Source organism: Hermetia illucens, chromosome 1 (genome assembly GCF_905115235.1).
Source record: "Hermetia illucens chromosome 1, iHerIll2.2.curated.20191125, whole genome shotgun sequence".
NCBI lineage: Eukaryota > Metazoa > Arthropoda > Insecta > Diptera > Stratiomyidae > Hermetia > Hermetia illucens.
Genome location: NC_051849.1, coordinates 146762526 through 146775852, shown reverse-complemented (window position 1 = coordinate 146775852; position 13327 = coordinate 146762526). Strand labels below are relative to the sequence as shown.

The following is a 13327-nucleotide window of genomic DNA, read 5'->3' as shown; positions in this document are numbered from 1 at the left end:
TAGGAGTATGTAATCTGCCGTTCCCTTTACATGCAGCAACTGACGCTATTTTGTGTTAAGTTTAAGAGGGGGCTCCCCATACATGTAAAACGGGGGTGCAACATTTTTTTTCATAAAATGTGGCCATGTGGGGTATCAAATGAAAGATCTCAATTAGTACTTTTCGAAACTGGTTCAATATTTGATATTGGGTGAAACATCGGGGAGTGAGGGCTCAAAATATGACCCCCAACAACAGTCTCGTTCTCAGAACCTATCCAACCGAAAAATCTGAAAAAAAGTGCATCTCTACGAAATCTAGCCCTCAAAATATATCCGGTTCCGATATCTGCACAAATAAAGTTAATAATAGTACATTTCCACATTTTAGAAATTTACCCGGTAACCCCCCTTATATTCATCCCAGAAGTACAAAATTTGGCACGCGTATAATAAAGAACATAGTGCACAAGTTAGTCAAGTTTGAAGAAAATCCAACTATTATTGACAAAGTTATAGGGGGTAAAACTTTACCATTTTTTGTGAATTTCAGGCACTCTTCATGCATGCCTGCATGACGTCATCATCACATATCAATTCGTCAATACCACAACCACATGAGTTCTTATGAATGGGGTCCCAAAGAATTATTTTGTTTTAGTTTTTTAGTCATTGTATATGAATATCAACTGTGTATGTAGGTATATAGTATGTGCGTACTAATGAACTTGTGGGTAGTGCCTATTCAGATAGATATGATATAAGAAGTAAATCGGAAATATGGGTACGATCAATTTATATACGTGCATATATGTGTACGGTATTCCGAAATAGGCAGTTTGTTTGTTTAGGGTGAGCGTAATATCTATGGCTGTAATATGTACGTATGTCTCGTAGTTTGGAAAAATATGAAGCAATCTGTTGGGTTTGTAGCTATATACGGATAGAAAAATGTGCGTTGAAATTTCTTACATAAGATGAACACAAAACCTTTATACCCGAAGCGCGAGCTTCCGGTATTCCGACTTGTTAGAAATTGACAGGAAAAGCTCCCTTAAATCCACCAAAGTAGTACTAAATTTTTAATCATATAAGACAGTATCGTGCGTGCGCCTGTTTCATGGAAATCCGGATATTAGTGACTCAGTTATAGCAATTCAAATTTTTCAATTTCGTGCGAATATAGTGCATTGTAAGCCCTGCAAATAAGATACTGACGTCATAATTAACGATAATATTTGACATTCGAGTGAAATATTAAAATTCCATACATGAAGAATCCACTTCTTCCCAGCCTTTTTAAAGTTTTATATGAAACATCGAGAATCGAATCGATGTCCGTCAGTCTGTCACACTCAATTTATTTGGACTGGCTGGACCGGGTGTCACGAAAATTGGTGACAGCGTGTGGTCTGCTGTTCCCTTTACAGACCGTAAGTGGCACCACTTTGTGGCCGGATAGCTGAGTAATTAGAGCGCAAGGTTGTCGTACGGAAGATCGCGGTTCAAATCTCACTGGTCGCAGTGGAATTTATATCGTGATTTGAAGTCGGATTCCAGTCGACTCAGCTGTGAATGAGTACCTGAGTTAAATCAGGGTAATAATCTCGGGCGAGCGCAATGCTGACCACATTGCCTCCTACAGGGTACTGTAATCCTGTAGTGTACCGTTACGGTCTGGAATGAAGTATTCTAACATATTTCAAAGCCCTCACTCAATATGGATAGTTGCGCCAACGATTATTATTATTATAAGTGGCGCCATTTTGAGTTTAAAGGGAGCTTCTCATACATGTTAATGAAGGGTACAAATTTTGCTTTTACAGAATGTGGCCATCTGGGGAATCAAATGAAAGGGCACAATTGGTACCTTTCAAAACTGGTCCTATATTTGATATCGGGTGAAACATAGCGAAGTGAGGGCTCAAAATATGACCCCCAAAAAGTGTAACAGGTCTCGTTCTCAGAACTATTCAGTCGAAAATTCTGAAAAAATCTAAGCCTCAAAATATATTCGGTTCCGATATCTGCACAGATAAAGTTAATAATAGCATATTAGCATATTTTATAAATTTAGTCGAAAACCCCTTTAAGTTCATGCTAGAAGTACAGGCACTAGCATAAGGGATGACATAAGGCATAACTTTGGGAAGTTTGAAAAAAATCCATCTATTATCAAAAAAGTTATTGAAGCTTAAACTTTTACATTTTGTGTGAATTTCGTGCATTTTAAAACGTGTATGACGTCACCAACAGATATCAATTCGTCATTACTACAGCACAGTGAGCTCACGTGAATGGGGAGTCGGAGGGAAACAACAACATCATTTATATATCAATAACAATTATTCCAGACAGACATGTGTATATATTTATATGTTTATGCTAATGAAGCTTTCGGGTAGGGCCTAATTCAGATAGATATATCTGTGGATTAAACTACCGGTATTCAATGCCCGTGTTGTATATGTACACATGTATATTTTTATCAACATCATCAACGGCGCAACAACCGGTATCCGGTCTAGGCCTGCCTTAATAAGGAACTCATACCGGTGTTGCGTCGAGGTCCACCAATTCGATATCCCTTAAAGCTGTCTAGCGTCCTTACTTACGCCATCGCTCCATCTCAGGCAGGGTCTGCCTCGTCTTCTTTTTCTACCATAAATATTGCCCTTGTAGACTTTCCGGGTGGGATCATCCTCATCCATACGGATTAAGTGGCCCGCCCATCGTAACCTATTGAGCCGAATTTTATTCACAACCTAACGGTCATGGTATCACTCATAGATTTCGTCGTTATGTAGGCCATGTCCATCCTTATGTAGGGGGTCAAAAAGTCTTCGGAGGATTCTTCTCTCGAACACGGCCAAGAGTTCGCAATTTTTTTTTGGTGAGAACCCCAGCCTCCGAGGAATGCATGAGGACTGGCAAGATCATTGTCTTGTACAGTAAGAGCTTTGACCCTATGGTGAGACGTTTCGAGCGAAACAGTTTTTGTAAGCTGAAATAGGCTCTGTTGGCTGTCAACAACCGTGCGCGGATTCCACCACCGTAGCTGCTATCGGTTATGATTTCCGACCCTAGATAAGAGAAATTTTGAAGGGTCACAAAGTTGTAGTCTTCTATCTTCATTGTCTTCGTTTGACCAGTGCGGTTCGATATTGTTCGTTCTTTTGCTTTTGGCGCTGACATTGCCACAATGTACTTCGTTTTGCCTTCATTAATGTGCAGTCCAAGATTTCGTGCCGCCTGCGCCATCTGGATGAAAGTGGATTCTACATCTCGGGTTGTTCCTCCTATGATGTCGATATCGTCGATACCGAATTCTCTCATGATCGTGTACAATTTTACCCTGGCTATGCTGTTATAGGGGGCTTCAAAATCGATGAAAAGATGGTGCAACTGATGATCGTATTCCATTAGTTTTTCCATCGCTTCCTGGAGACAGAAAATCTGATCTGTTGCTAATTTGTTTGGAGTGAACCCTCTTTAGTATGGGCCAATGACGTTCTGAGCGTGTGGGGCTATCCGGCCTAGTAAGATAGCGGAGAATATCTTATAGATGGTACTCAGCAACATGATACGTCTATAATTGCTCCATTGCGTGATATCCCCCTTTTTATGGATGGGATAGATTATGCCTCGTTGCCAGTAGTCAGGCATTGATTCACTGTCCCATACTTTGAACATCAGTTTATGAGCCACTTGATGTAATTGGTTGCGCCTATATTTAACCAATTCGGCTGTAATTCCATCGGCTCCTGGCAACTTATGATTTGTAAGCCGATGAATTGCACCGACTGCTTCTTCTATGCTTTGTGGTGGCAGCATTTGCACGTCGTCTTCAGTTGGCGGGACGAACAATTCGCCGATATTTTGGTTATTGAGCAGTTCATCAAAATACTCAACCCATCGCTTCAATATGCCCATTCTCTCGGAAATCAGATTTCCCTCTTTGTCTCGGCAGGATGAACATCGAGGTGTGTAAGGCTTCATCCTGCTGACTTGTTGGTAAAACTTGCACGCTTGTTGCGATTGCTCTCTGTATTTTTCAACTTTACAGACCTGTTGGTTCTCCCAGGCTTCCTTTTTCCGTCTGTGAAGTCGCTTCTTCGCTCGCCGGAGTTCGTGATAAGTCTCTACGCGTGCTCGCGTTCTTTGAGAATGCAACATTACTCGGTATGCGGCATTCTTCCGTTCCATTGCTAGCTTACATTCATCGTCAAACCAGCCGTTCCGACATTTTTCCGGCTGGGGCCAAGTATCTTTGTGGCCGTATCAGTGATAACGTTCTTCAGGTGATTGTGAAGAAAATTTATTGATGCTTCATCTCCAAGATCTCTGTTAACTGCGGTTATTGCGGCATCCATTCCCCTCCTATAGGTGGGGAGGGCTGTGTTGTGGATGGCTTCAGTGTTAACTCTCACCTGATTGTCAGAGGGGATTCTGGGTGTGGTTATTATTCGAGCTCGGAGCACCATGCCAACGAGATCGTGGTCCGAGTCTATATTGCGCGAATGGAAAAATGTGCGTAGAAAGTTTTCACATAAGATGAACACAAAACCTCTATATCCGAAACACTAGCTTGTGGTATTCTATAGGTTAGCTCATTCATATTTGCTAAAAATGTTTAGCTCCTAGTGTGAAGCATATGAGGTTGCTTTTTATCCACGTAGGACTTTCCAGATCAAATTTTTTGTGTGAATAACTTTTTAAAAAATAAATGGCAATGGAATTTTTAACTATGTACACATGGAACTGTCATGCACTCATCACTCGTCATATACACACACAAAACCTTTAATACCTGAAGTGTCTAGCTTCCGGTCCCGACTTATTTTTTATTGCCTCTTGTACTTCTATGAAGCTGACAGGCGGAAGTGGTGGATGAGTAAATTCTTCCGTTCTGCTCGAAGTATTCCTGCTATCTATCCGTCTTGGCAGAAATTTTTGATATCCTGCCTCTCGAGTATCAGTTGTACTGTAGTATGAGAGCTACTGATTTTTATTATTAAATAGCAATAACTTTTGAGAACAAAATCGATTTGCGTCTGACTGTTGAAGTCTTTGACCGATTTTATGCCCCAGATTTTGGCACCAAGCCATGGGACTACTTGCAGAATCCAGATATCAATGCGTCTCCGCTAAAGGGCTCCAGCAAGCTCTTTCATCTTTCCAGTGAGGGCATTAATATTGGCGCATAGATGCATCTTTGTGAGTCCAGAAACCTTGCTAATTGCTCAACAGAACCAGAGCCAACGGGACCAGTTTTGCTAAGGCGGATATTTTAATGTTTCCCTTTCTTGATATTGTTAACGAACATAATCTGTCTTCTTAGCGGCATTCTATGCGTTTTCTTGGACGTTCTTTTGTGGCGCCTGCCACTAAGATAGATCAAGTCAGATTTAACATAAGGGAGTAACTTCAAGTGCATTTTATTTATCTCTTTCCCTAATTTCAGCATTATGAGTTTTATTTATTGAGAATATAGCTAAGAACGTTGCTTCCCCATGCTTCACGGGGATCAGCAACTTGTATAAATAATGCGATAGAGCTCCGTAATATAAACAATCTCTCACTATTAAGACCATATTCATGAACGGCTCTGAAAAGGAGGAAAAAGTGAAGTATGAGTGGCACACCATCAACGATTGAGTCAGAGGATATAATTCGTTAAGGAATTTTTTGCATATTGTACACTAGCTGAAACGACATAAATTTACATTAATAGCTTGGACTCGGCCAGTTATTGAATGACTTCTCAGGAACTCACTTTGTCCTTTCTTGTAATATGCTCTCCCCCAGAATTATTACTCCAACTTGAAGCTTGGCTCGGTCTCAGCTATCTACCTTTCAAAACAAATTGCTCTGACAGCAGTAAGATTCAATCTACATAAATACTATACAATTAAAAAATACCACAGCATTCAAAATCCATTTATCAAGAATTTCTATTTGAGCACTTATCCTCATCTGATTATATTTGACCAAAACACTGTACTGGAGAGTACGAAGTGAATTCAACCTCCATATTAATTACAAAGTCTCTACTGGATTTTTTAAAAATACTACTGGAATTGGATGCATGCGGTCGATTCGCCTTCCATGTTGATCGATTTCCGACAAAGGGTTGTGTGTTTCATCTGACATTACAAATTACATAACATTCATTTTGAAGGCACAAAATATTCACAAACGAAGACTTATTAAAACATCTCTCCGACAGGCTTTATCATCAATTCATGCACCTAAAAATGTTTAATTTGGGGTTATCCTTTTATGATTTCTCCTTAATTTTCCACTTACTTGAACATGCGGAGGTGTGCCCAAAACATATAAAATAGCGTTAGAGATATCTTCGGGATTCAAAAAAGGAACACCAGCATTTTTCATTGCTTCTTTGTGCGTAAGTATTTCTGTGTCAACTACTCCTGGGCTGATACTCTGGAACGAAAATAATAAAAAATGTAAAGAAAGGCTTCAATGCTTTCAAACGCGTGATTATTTCCGAGTTGTCACAATCTCGGCAGATGCCGGATTTTAGCTAATACTAGCACTAAGTTCCAACATTTAGGCTCGGATAATCCTACCTAATTAAAAACTAAAGGGGCGCTGGTGGTAGTGGCCCGTGGTAGGTCAATGGGAGAATTCCCGTAACATCGAGACTCCCCGTAACATCGAGCAAGTATGCAGAATGGTTTGAACCAGACTGTGCGAAAATCCCAGGACATCTAGGGAAGCCGTAATAGAGTAGCTCACAATATTATGGGAACTACACCACCCGCTCGAGACGCCAGATTTCTTTCATTTCCCAAGCCAGTGGTTCATAGTTCATTTTCTTCTCCACGTATTTCTGTTCGATGTTGCTGTTATGGGGGATAGAAAAAATAATAATATACGCGGAGCGACCCGTCTTGCCAACTAATAGTACACCAAGCTTATTATGTGGAATATGGCGATCAGTCAGAACTTGCCGGTCCCAATACATGCTGTAAGTACTGCTTGCAGTTCATATCGATAAAATGGACATGTTCCCGTGATCAGCCCATGCCAAAGACAATTTACGTGTTTACCGTGCATTGCCTTCAATTTCCATTCATCGATCCGCTCTTGGTCCGACTTCACACCACTCAAAGCGATTGAAAGATCGATCCTTCAAGTTAAGTGGAGTCAGTCCACAGTCTGCCTTACAGACAGCCGCATGCAAGGGACTCGCCTGTTTGCTGTAAAAATAAGCGTGCAGCGAGTCGACTTGACAGTGATGTTGTGCCGCCACCCCCCTGCCTCCGATGTCACGAGGCGAGTTCATACGCTCCACTGCAAAATTAGGATGATGTATTCGGAATTTGGATATAGTTGTCCGTATCCGTCGCTGGAAGTTTTGCAGATTAGCCTTCGTCCACGGCAATATTCCATTATCACAAATAAAAATTTGTCCTTCCTTTTTGATTGCAAATATGGGACTAATAACCTGTTAAATCTACGTTAGTTCGATTTTCAATACCTGCTTTCTTAGACTTTTGTTATTCTGAACAAATTATTTAATTTTACTGTTGAGAGTAGAAACTAGGAGGAAATACCAGAACCTTGTCTCCTTTGCAACTGCATCATCCAGGAGATCTCCTACAAAAACGTTTACGTCGGAAATTATTTAGAAACAGATACTTTCCACAGTATTCCTCCCTGAAGATCTGCGATATCGATACTTAATTTCAAGATAGGAACCTTCCACTCCCAACTACTAACCATTGCAATTCTCCTCTTCTATCATCTTCTATCTTCTTAGCCTCGACCAAAGCTTCCTTGCTGACCATAAAAACAATCATTAATAAGCAGTTACTGGAAATAATTCTGCTCAAAACTTCCAATTGACCAACCGAGTAAGTCACTCGGTTGAAAATACCTGTTCATCAGTAAACCAATATGTTGCTTGAAGTTGATTGCAAAACCCCAACTATAGCCTGCCTTCTTCATAAAATGAAAACTATCGGTTACGGATTTGTCTACAAGTTGAAGAACCTCCTTGATTTTCAGGCGCAGATGTGTGAGCTAATCCTTAGCTTCCTAGATGAGGCAATAGCTATACTCACCACATGTTAATCCTACTGGGATCCCACAAGGCTTCGTCTTTTGCACAACCTCCTCGCCTTCATCGCATATAAACCCCACGAATGAATTGTACACGGTCAGGGCCTGAATTCAAATTTAGTAAAACTTTATCGGTACCTTACCAAATGGAAACTCACTTTACTACGGTTTATATACTATATAACGTTCGATGCGGTTTCTTTTCTTGTGAATGGAATCGCCATGCCTTATATAACTGAAGTTGAACTGAAACAGCCGTTGAAAAGGCAGGTAATTGGAAGGTGCCTGGATCTGAAAATAACTCAAAGCTTCTTACTTTGGAAGTAAATCCGCAAATTTTTACCAAGGGGAGAAGGGACAGCATATATCGATTATAAATCAGCCTTTGATTCCATATCACATTCGTGGTGGTTTTACGCTTGTACAAAATCAACCCGAATGTCGTTCTCCACCTGAGAACAATGATGGAGATTGAACACACGAAGCTGTCTATCCCCACAAACATCGAAAGAGATACCAACGAGGCGTGGCATTTCCCAAGGCGACTCTCTAAACCCGCTGATGTTCTATTTGGCTTTGAATCTGTTATAATATCTTTTGCATGAAAGCAAATTCGGGTTAAATTAAAGTTAAATATTTTATATTGCCGAAATGTACACTGAACCATTTAATGTATATCGACGACAAAAAACCCTGGCCAAAAGGATAGTATCCGTCCCAGGGCGAAATGTGGACGAAGCATAAAACCTGGGAACCGTCTGCTAAACTAACACCAACAGTTCTACTACCAAACCCTATCTCCACCTCCACGTGGTCTTCGCTGGGAGTTTCTTTCTTAATGAAGAGCTACAGACGGAGAAGGATGAAGGCGAGTCTCCCGCACCTAACAATGTACCAACTGGCCTCTAAGTTGGGGGATTGGGTAGGGCTGACAACCCTATACGAAAAACAGAACATTTTCTCATGGAACGTGCGCTCCCTGTACAATATATAGGGCCAATCTAACAGCGTCACAATAGACGCGTTGGATAGGGACCAGTATCCTGGAGAAGAGTCATCACGCCATATATTGTAGTAGCTAACCAGTTACCCAGGTGCTCAGAGTAGGTTTCTTAGTCAGCCAAAGAATGAACTCTCCCGCTATCGGTTTTGAAAACATAAGCGAAAGGTTATGCACTCAGCGTTTATGAGGTAAATTTAGAAATATAAGCCTCATTAACATTCATGCCTCTACAGACGAGACTGAAGAGTCGGAGGATACTTGCAGTTGAGCAGACCCTCGAAGCCTGTCCCAAGTATTGTATTAAAATCATACTTGGAGATTTCGACAGTGAAATAGGGGTGGAGCCCATATTCAGGCGATACGTCGGCTGTCATGGTTGTTGGAAGTACCTGGTTTGCGCGGAAAGCGGTCCACAAACGAACGTGGGCCTCTCCAGGCGCGACCCCTTACAACCAAATTGACCACTCGTTAATCAAACGTCACCAGCTTTCAGCCATGATGAATGTCGGAACGTATAGGAAGCCAATATAGACTCGGATGACAGTCTCGTTGGTATGGTGCTCCGGGCTCCAATAACAACATCGCCTAGAATCCCCTCTGACAATCAGTTGAGAGTTAACACTGAAACAATTCACAATACTGCCCTATGTACTAACTACTTATAAGGGGGAAATGGATGCCGCAATGGAAGCAGTTAACAGATGCTTTGCAGACGAAGCATCGACAAATGATCTTGACAATCGTCTGAAGAACGTTATCAGTGATAGGGATACAAACATACTTGGTTTCAGTCGCAAAAAGTCGGAACGGCTGGATTGACGACGAATGTAAGCTAGCAACGGAACGGAAGAATGTTGCATTCTCAAAAAACGCGGGTACGCGTAAAGACCTACTATGAACCCCGCCGAGCGCAGAAGCAACTTCGCAGGCAGAAATCTTTAAAAAAAACGAAAAAGTTGACTGACGGTCTCATCCAGGGCAGAGGCAACTCATCAGACGCTTCCTCACCTCAGCCCTGGGAGCAGCGTGACTGAAAATAACGACAGATGGTAATTGCTTCCATTAAATATAATCGCAAACACGTAATGGGTACGAATTATATTCAAGTGAAATCCGTCATAAGTCCTGACCTAAACAAAGCCGAAGTAAATATTTTTTTTTAGGATGCTGGTGGTCCTGAGTCCGCATCGATTTAGTGACGGAGTTTTCAAAAAAGAACGAAAAAGTCGAGCAATTACCATCTGTCATTACTTTTGGTCATGCTGCTCCCAGGGCAGAGGTGAGGCAGCGTTATGAGTTGCCTCTAAAGACAAGTATTTAGAATAAGAAAATGTTTGAATTTTCGGATTCAGATTACCACAAATGGTGATATGCTTCCTATCAGTAACCCAACTTCAACTTTGATGGTAAAAACAAAGCAAATCCACTTTGCTAGTAAAATATTTTTTTTCATTAAATCATTATCACCATTACCATTCATTCATTAAAAACGTTGTATCATTATTCAAGACTCCACTGAAAACATATAAAAAGACTTGACAGTAAGTTTCACTGTAATCTTCATTACATCGACATCCTGAGCCTACCATATATGTCAGTAGCCTGGCGACGTTCAATGTTCCTTCTACCTGGGACATCAATTCCTTGGTCATTTTTTAAACACACTTGTTTTGGCCGAAGTATTCTTGACTATGCCTCCACAAGGGGGAGCACATAATATTTACAATTGAAGTAATTCAAAAGAAGTTTACTCGTTCTCTGGGTGTAAAACAAAACTTTATTATAATCGGTTTACTGTCTGTGTGTTACACGTACGTTCCTTAGGAACTGTTGTACCAATTCACACGAAAGTTGGTGGGAAGGTGGGAACGCCCACTCATGCAGCAGGTTACATCTTCTGTGTCGACCACAAGGGGGGTTTCCATACATGCAAAAGGGGGGAGGGGGGAAGAGCATATTGTTTTCATGTGAGGTATTAAATGAAAGGTCTCGATTAGTTCTCACATTTAATGCATTATGGAGGAAAGCGAGGGCTGGGAGGTGGTTATTTCTTTTGCGGACCCATTCTCAAAACCTACCCAAACCAACAAAAATCGGCAAAAAACACAAGGCTACCGTTATAGCTTACCTAGCCTCCGAAATACCCTCCACACGCATATCTGTACAAATAAACTTAATAATAGTATATTATTATAATTTTTGGTGATTGTTGTAAAACCCCTCCGTGCATCCTAGAATCATGAAATTTTTCAGTAATATAGACTACAATACATCAGCATACCAGGTTTGGTGGAAATCAGGCTATGACTAACAAATTTATAGTAGGTGAGAGTTGTTGCTTCAGTGCAATTCGAAGACTTTGAATGTCATTATCATACTAAAGGAAATATTCTGACATAATATATGCATATACATTATGTGCTAGGTACAAATGGAACAAATATCCACTCAAATACTTTTATATCAGCAATACACAGAACCTGAAGCGTCTACGTCCTAATTTTATGGCAAAATGCTTTAAAAGTCATTGTTTAAGCAGTTGTAGAGAGAGGGCAATACAAAGGGAACTTAGAGCCAAGTACCACTCACAGTTGAAGTTATGGATTCAAATGAATCCATCCCTATGTCCTCACCGCACTACCCTCCTCGTTAACAACCACAAGAAGCACCAGTCTAGCCCCCTTGAATGATCAACACTATGAGGAATATATTCTGAAGCATCTTACCGTCACTTTCACTTTAGTTCCAGTATTGGCAAACTCCTGGCGATAGGTTTCAACCATAGCAGTCACTGCATACTTCGAGGCACAATATGCATTGGATGAAGTTCCAGCCATCATCGGAATCTTGTGGCCGGCAACACTATTCACAATCACAATATGACCATCAAAATTCCGCTTTTTCATGGAGTTGAACGCCTCCCGAACACAGTAGAAAACACCCATCACATTAGTCTCCAATGTATCCCGAACAGGTTGGGTACTCTCAAGACCACACAAACTTGGACCAACACGGGCCACTCCAGCATTGTTAATCAGAACATCTGTGCCCCCCAGGGTCTTTTCGATCCACTCAAAGGTGCGTTTCACTTCTTCTTCATTTACAACATTGCATTTCACAGTATGGTAGCGCGATCTAAGGGTATCCTGGAGAGCCAGTTTATTCTCGAGAAGTCGGTCTGTACGTCGGGCCAAGGCTACCACTATGAATCCATTTTTAACTAAATCCTCAGCGACTGCCTGTCCAATGCCTGAACTCGCTCCTGTTACCACGGCGACCTTATTGTGCCAGCGATCCATTTGATATGATTTGGGGAATAATCAACGTTAAAGTTGCTGAGGCGGAAGAGTACCATGTATTAATGACCATACAGCCACGGCTAGACTGATTGCTAACTCGCCCGCTACCTAGGTAAAGGTGTCCAAATGTACAATTAGTGATTTGATTGGTTGGAAAGCTCAATGATTTATTACTGAGAAATTCCAACAACTGTGCAACTACAGTCCACTCTCGTCTGAAAGATAACGTAGCGAAACCACCGATGTAGAAAAGGTTCATGTAATTCCAACTTGAATAAATAACCGAGCTTTCATGCGTTATCGCTCCACCGAAACCTATATTTTTACCATATCTCATTGTTATCAAACATTACCGGCCAATATCTAGTAGTTGGTTAGGTGCTTTTATACGCATATTTGTCCATATATGGGATTTTTATGCACCGGTTAATGACTACCATTTGAGGGAATATATAACTTACTGAGCTCTCCTCGCAATCCAAATTGAAGGTCACATACAAAGCAAGTGGCGAGGCGAAGTAAATGCTTAATTGGTTTTCAGATTCATATTGCGTTTGCGTGTTTTTTTTTCGCTATTTATAGCACCAACTTAATATCATAATAAATCTACATAGAATGATTCAAATGTAATGGTAAATGGATAAACGACTGCAGTGCGTATAGAAATATCAGAGAAACGAATGCATCAACCTTATCCTCAAATGGAAAGTTGAACTCCTCCCTAGGACATTCGCAGAGGACGCAATGACACGAGCAGTTGTATCCCCAAGATGGCGCCAAGTGCATCTGACCCCCTACCTGGCATTATAGCTGCGCCCTAGATGGTAGCCTTCAAAACAATTGCTAATGATCAGTACACGGTGGGACATACTGGGAGTCCTCGGAGCCGTTGGTAGTTCTCTGTCGACGACGATCTGGTGATATGAGCCTAGCTCTTCCAGGGTGATAAGTGTAG

The 13327-nt window shown here is 41.1% G+C and overlaps 1 protein-coding gene across 1 annotated transcript; it reads right to left on the bottom strand.

Moving 5' to 3' along the window:
* Positions 1-5908: 5908 nt before the first annotated feature.
* LOC119646826 (farnesol dehydrogenase-like) lies at positions 5909-12510 on the bottom strand. Its single transcript, XM_038047445.1, has 3 exons — positions 11800-12510; positions 6289-6426; positions 5909-6230 (listed from the first exon to the last, which is right to left on the bottom strand). Exons 1-3 carry the CDS (start codon positions 12370-12372, stop codon positions 6189-6191), a joined length of 753 nt encoding a protein of 250 aa, XP_037903373.1. The 5' UTR covers positions 12373-12510; the 3' UTR covers positions 5909-6188.
* Positions 12511-13327: the final 817 nt, after the last annotated feature.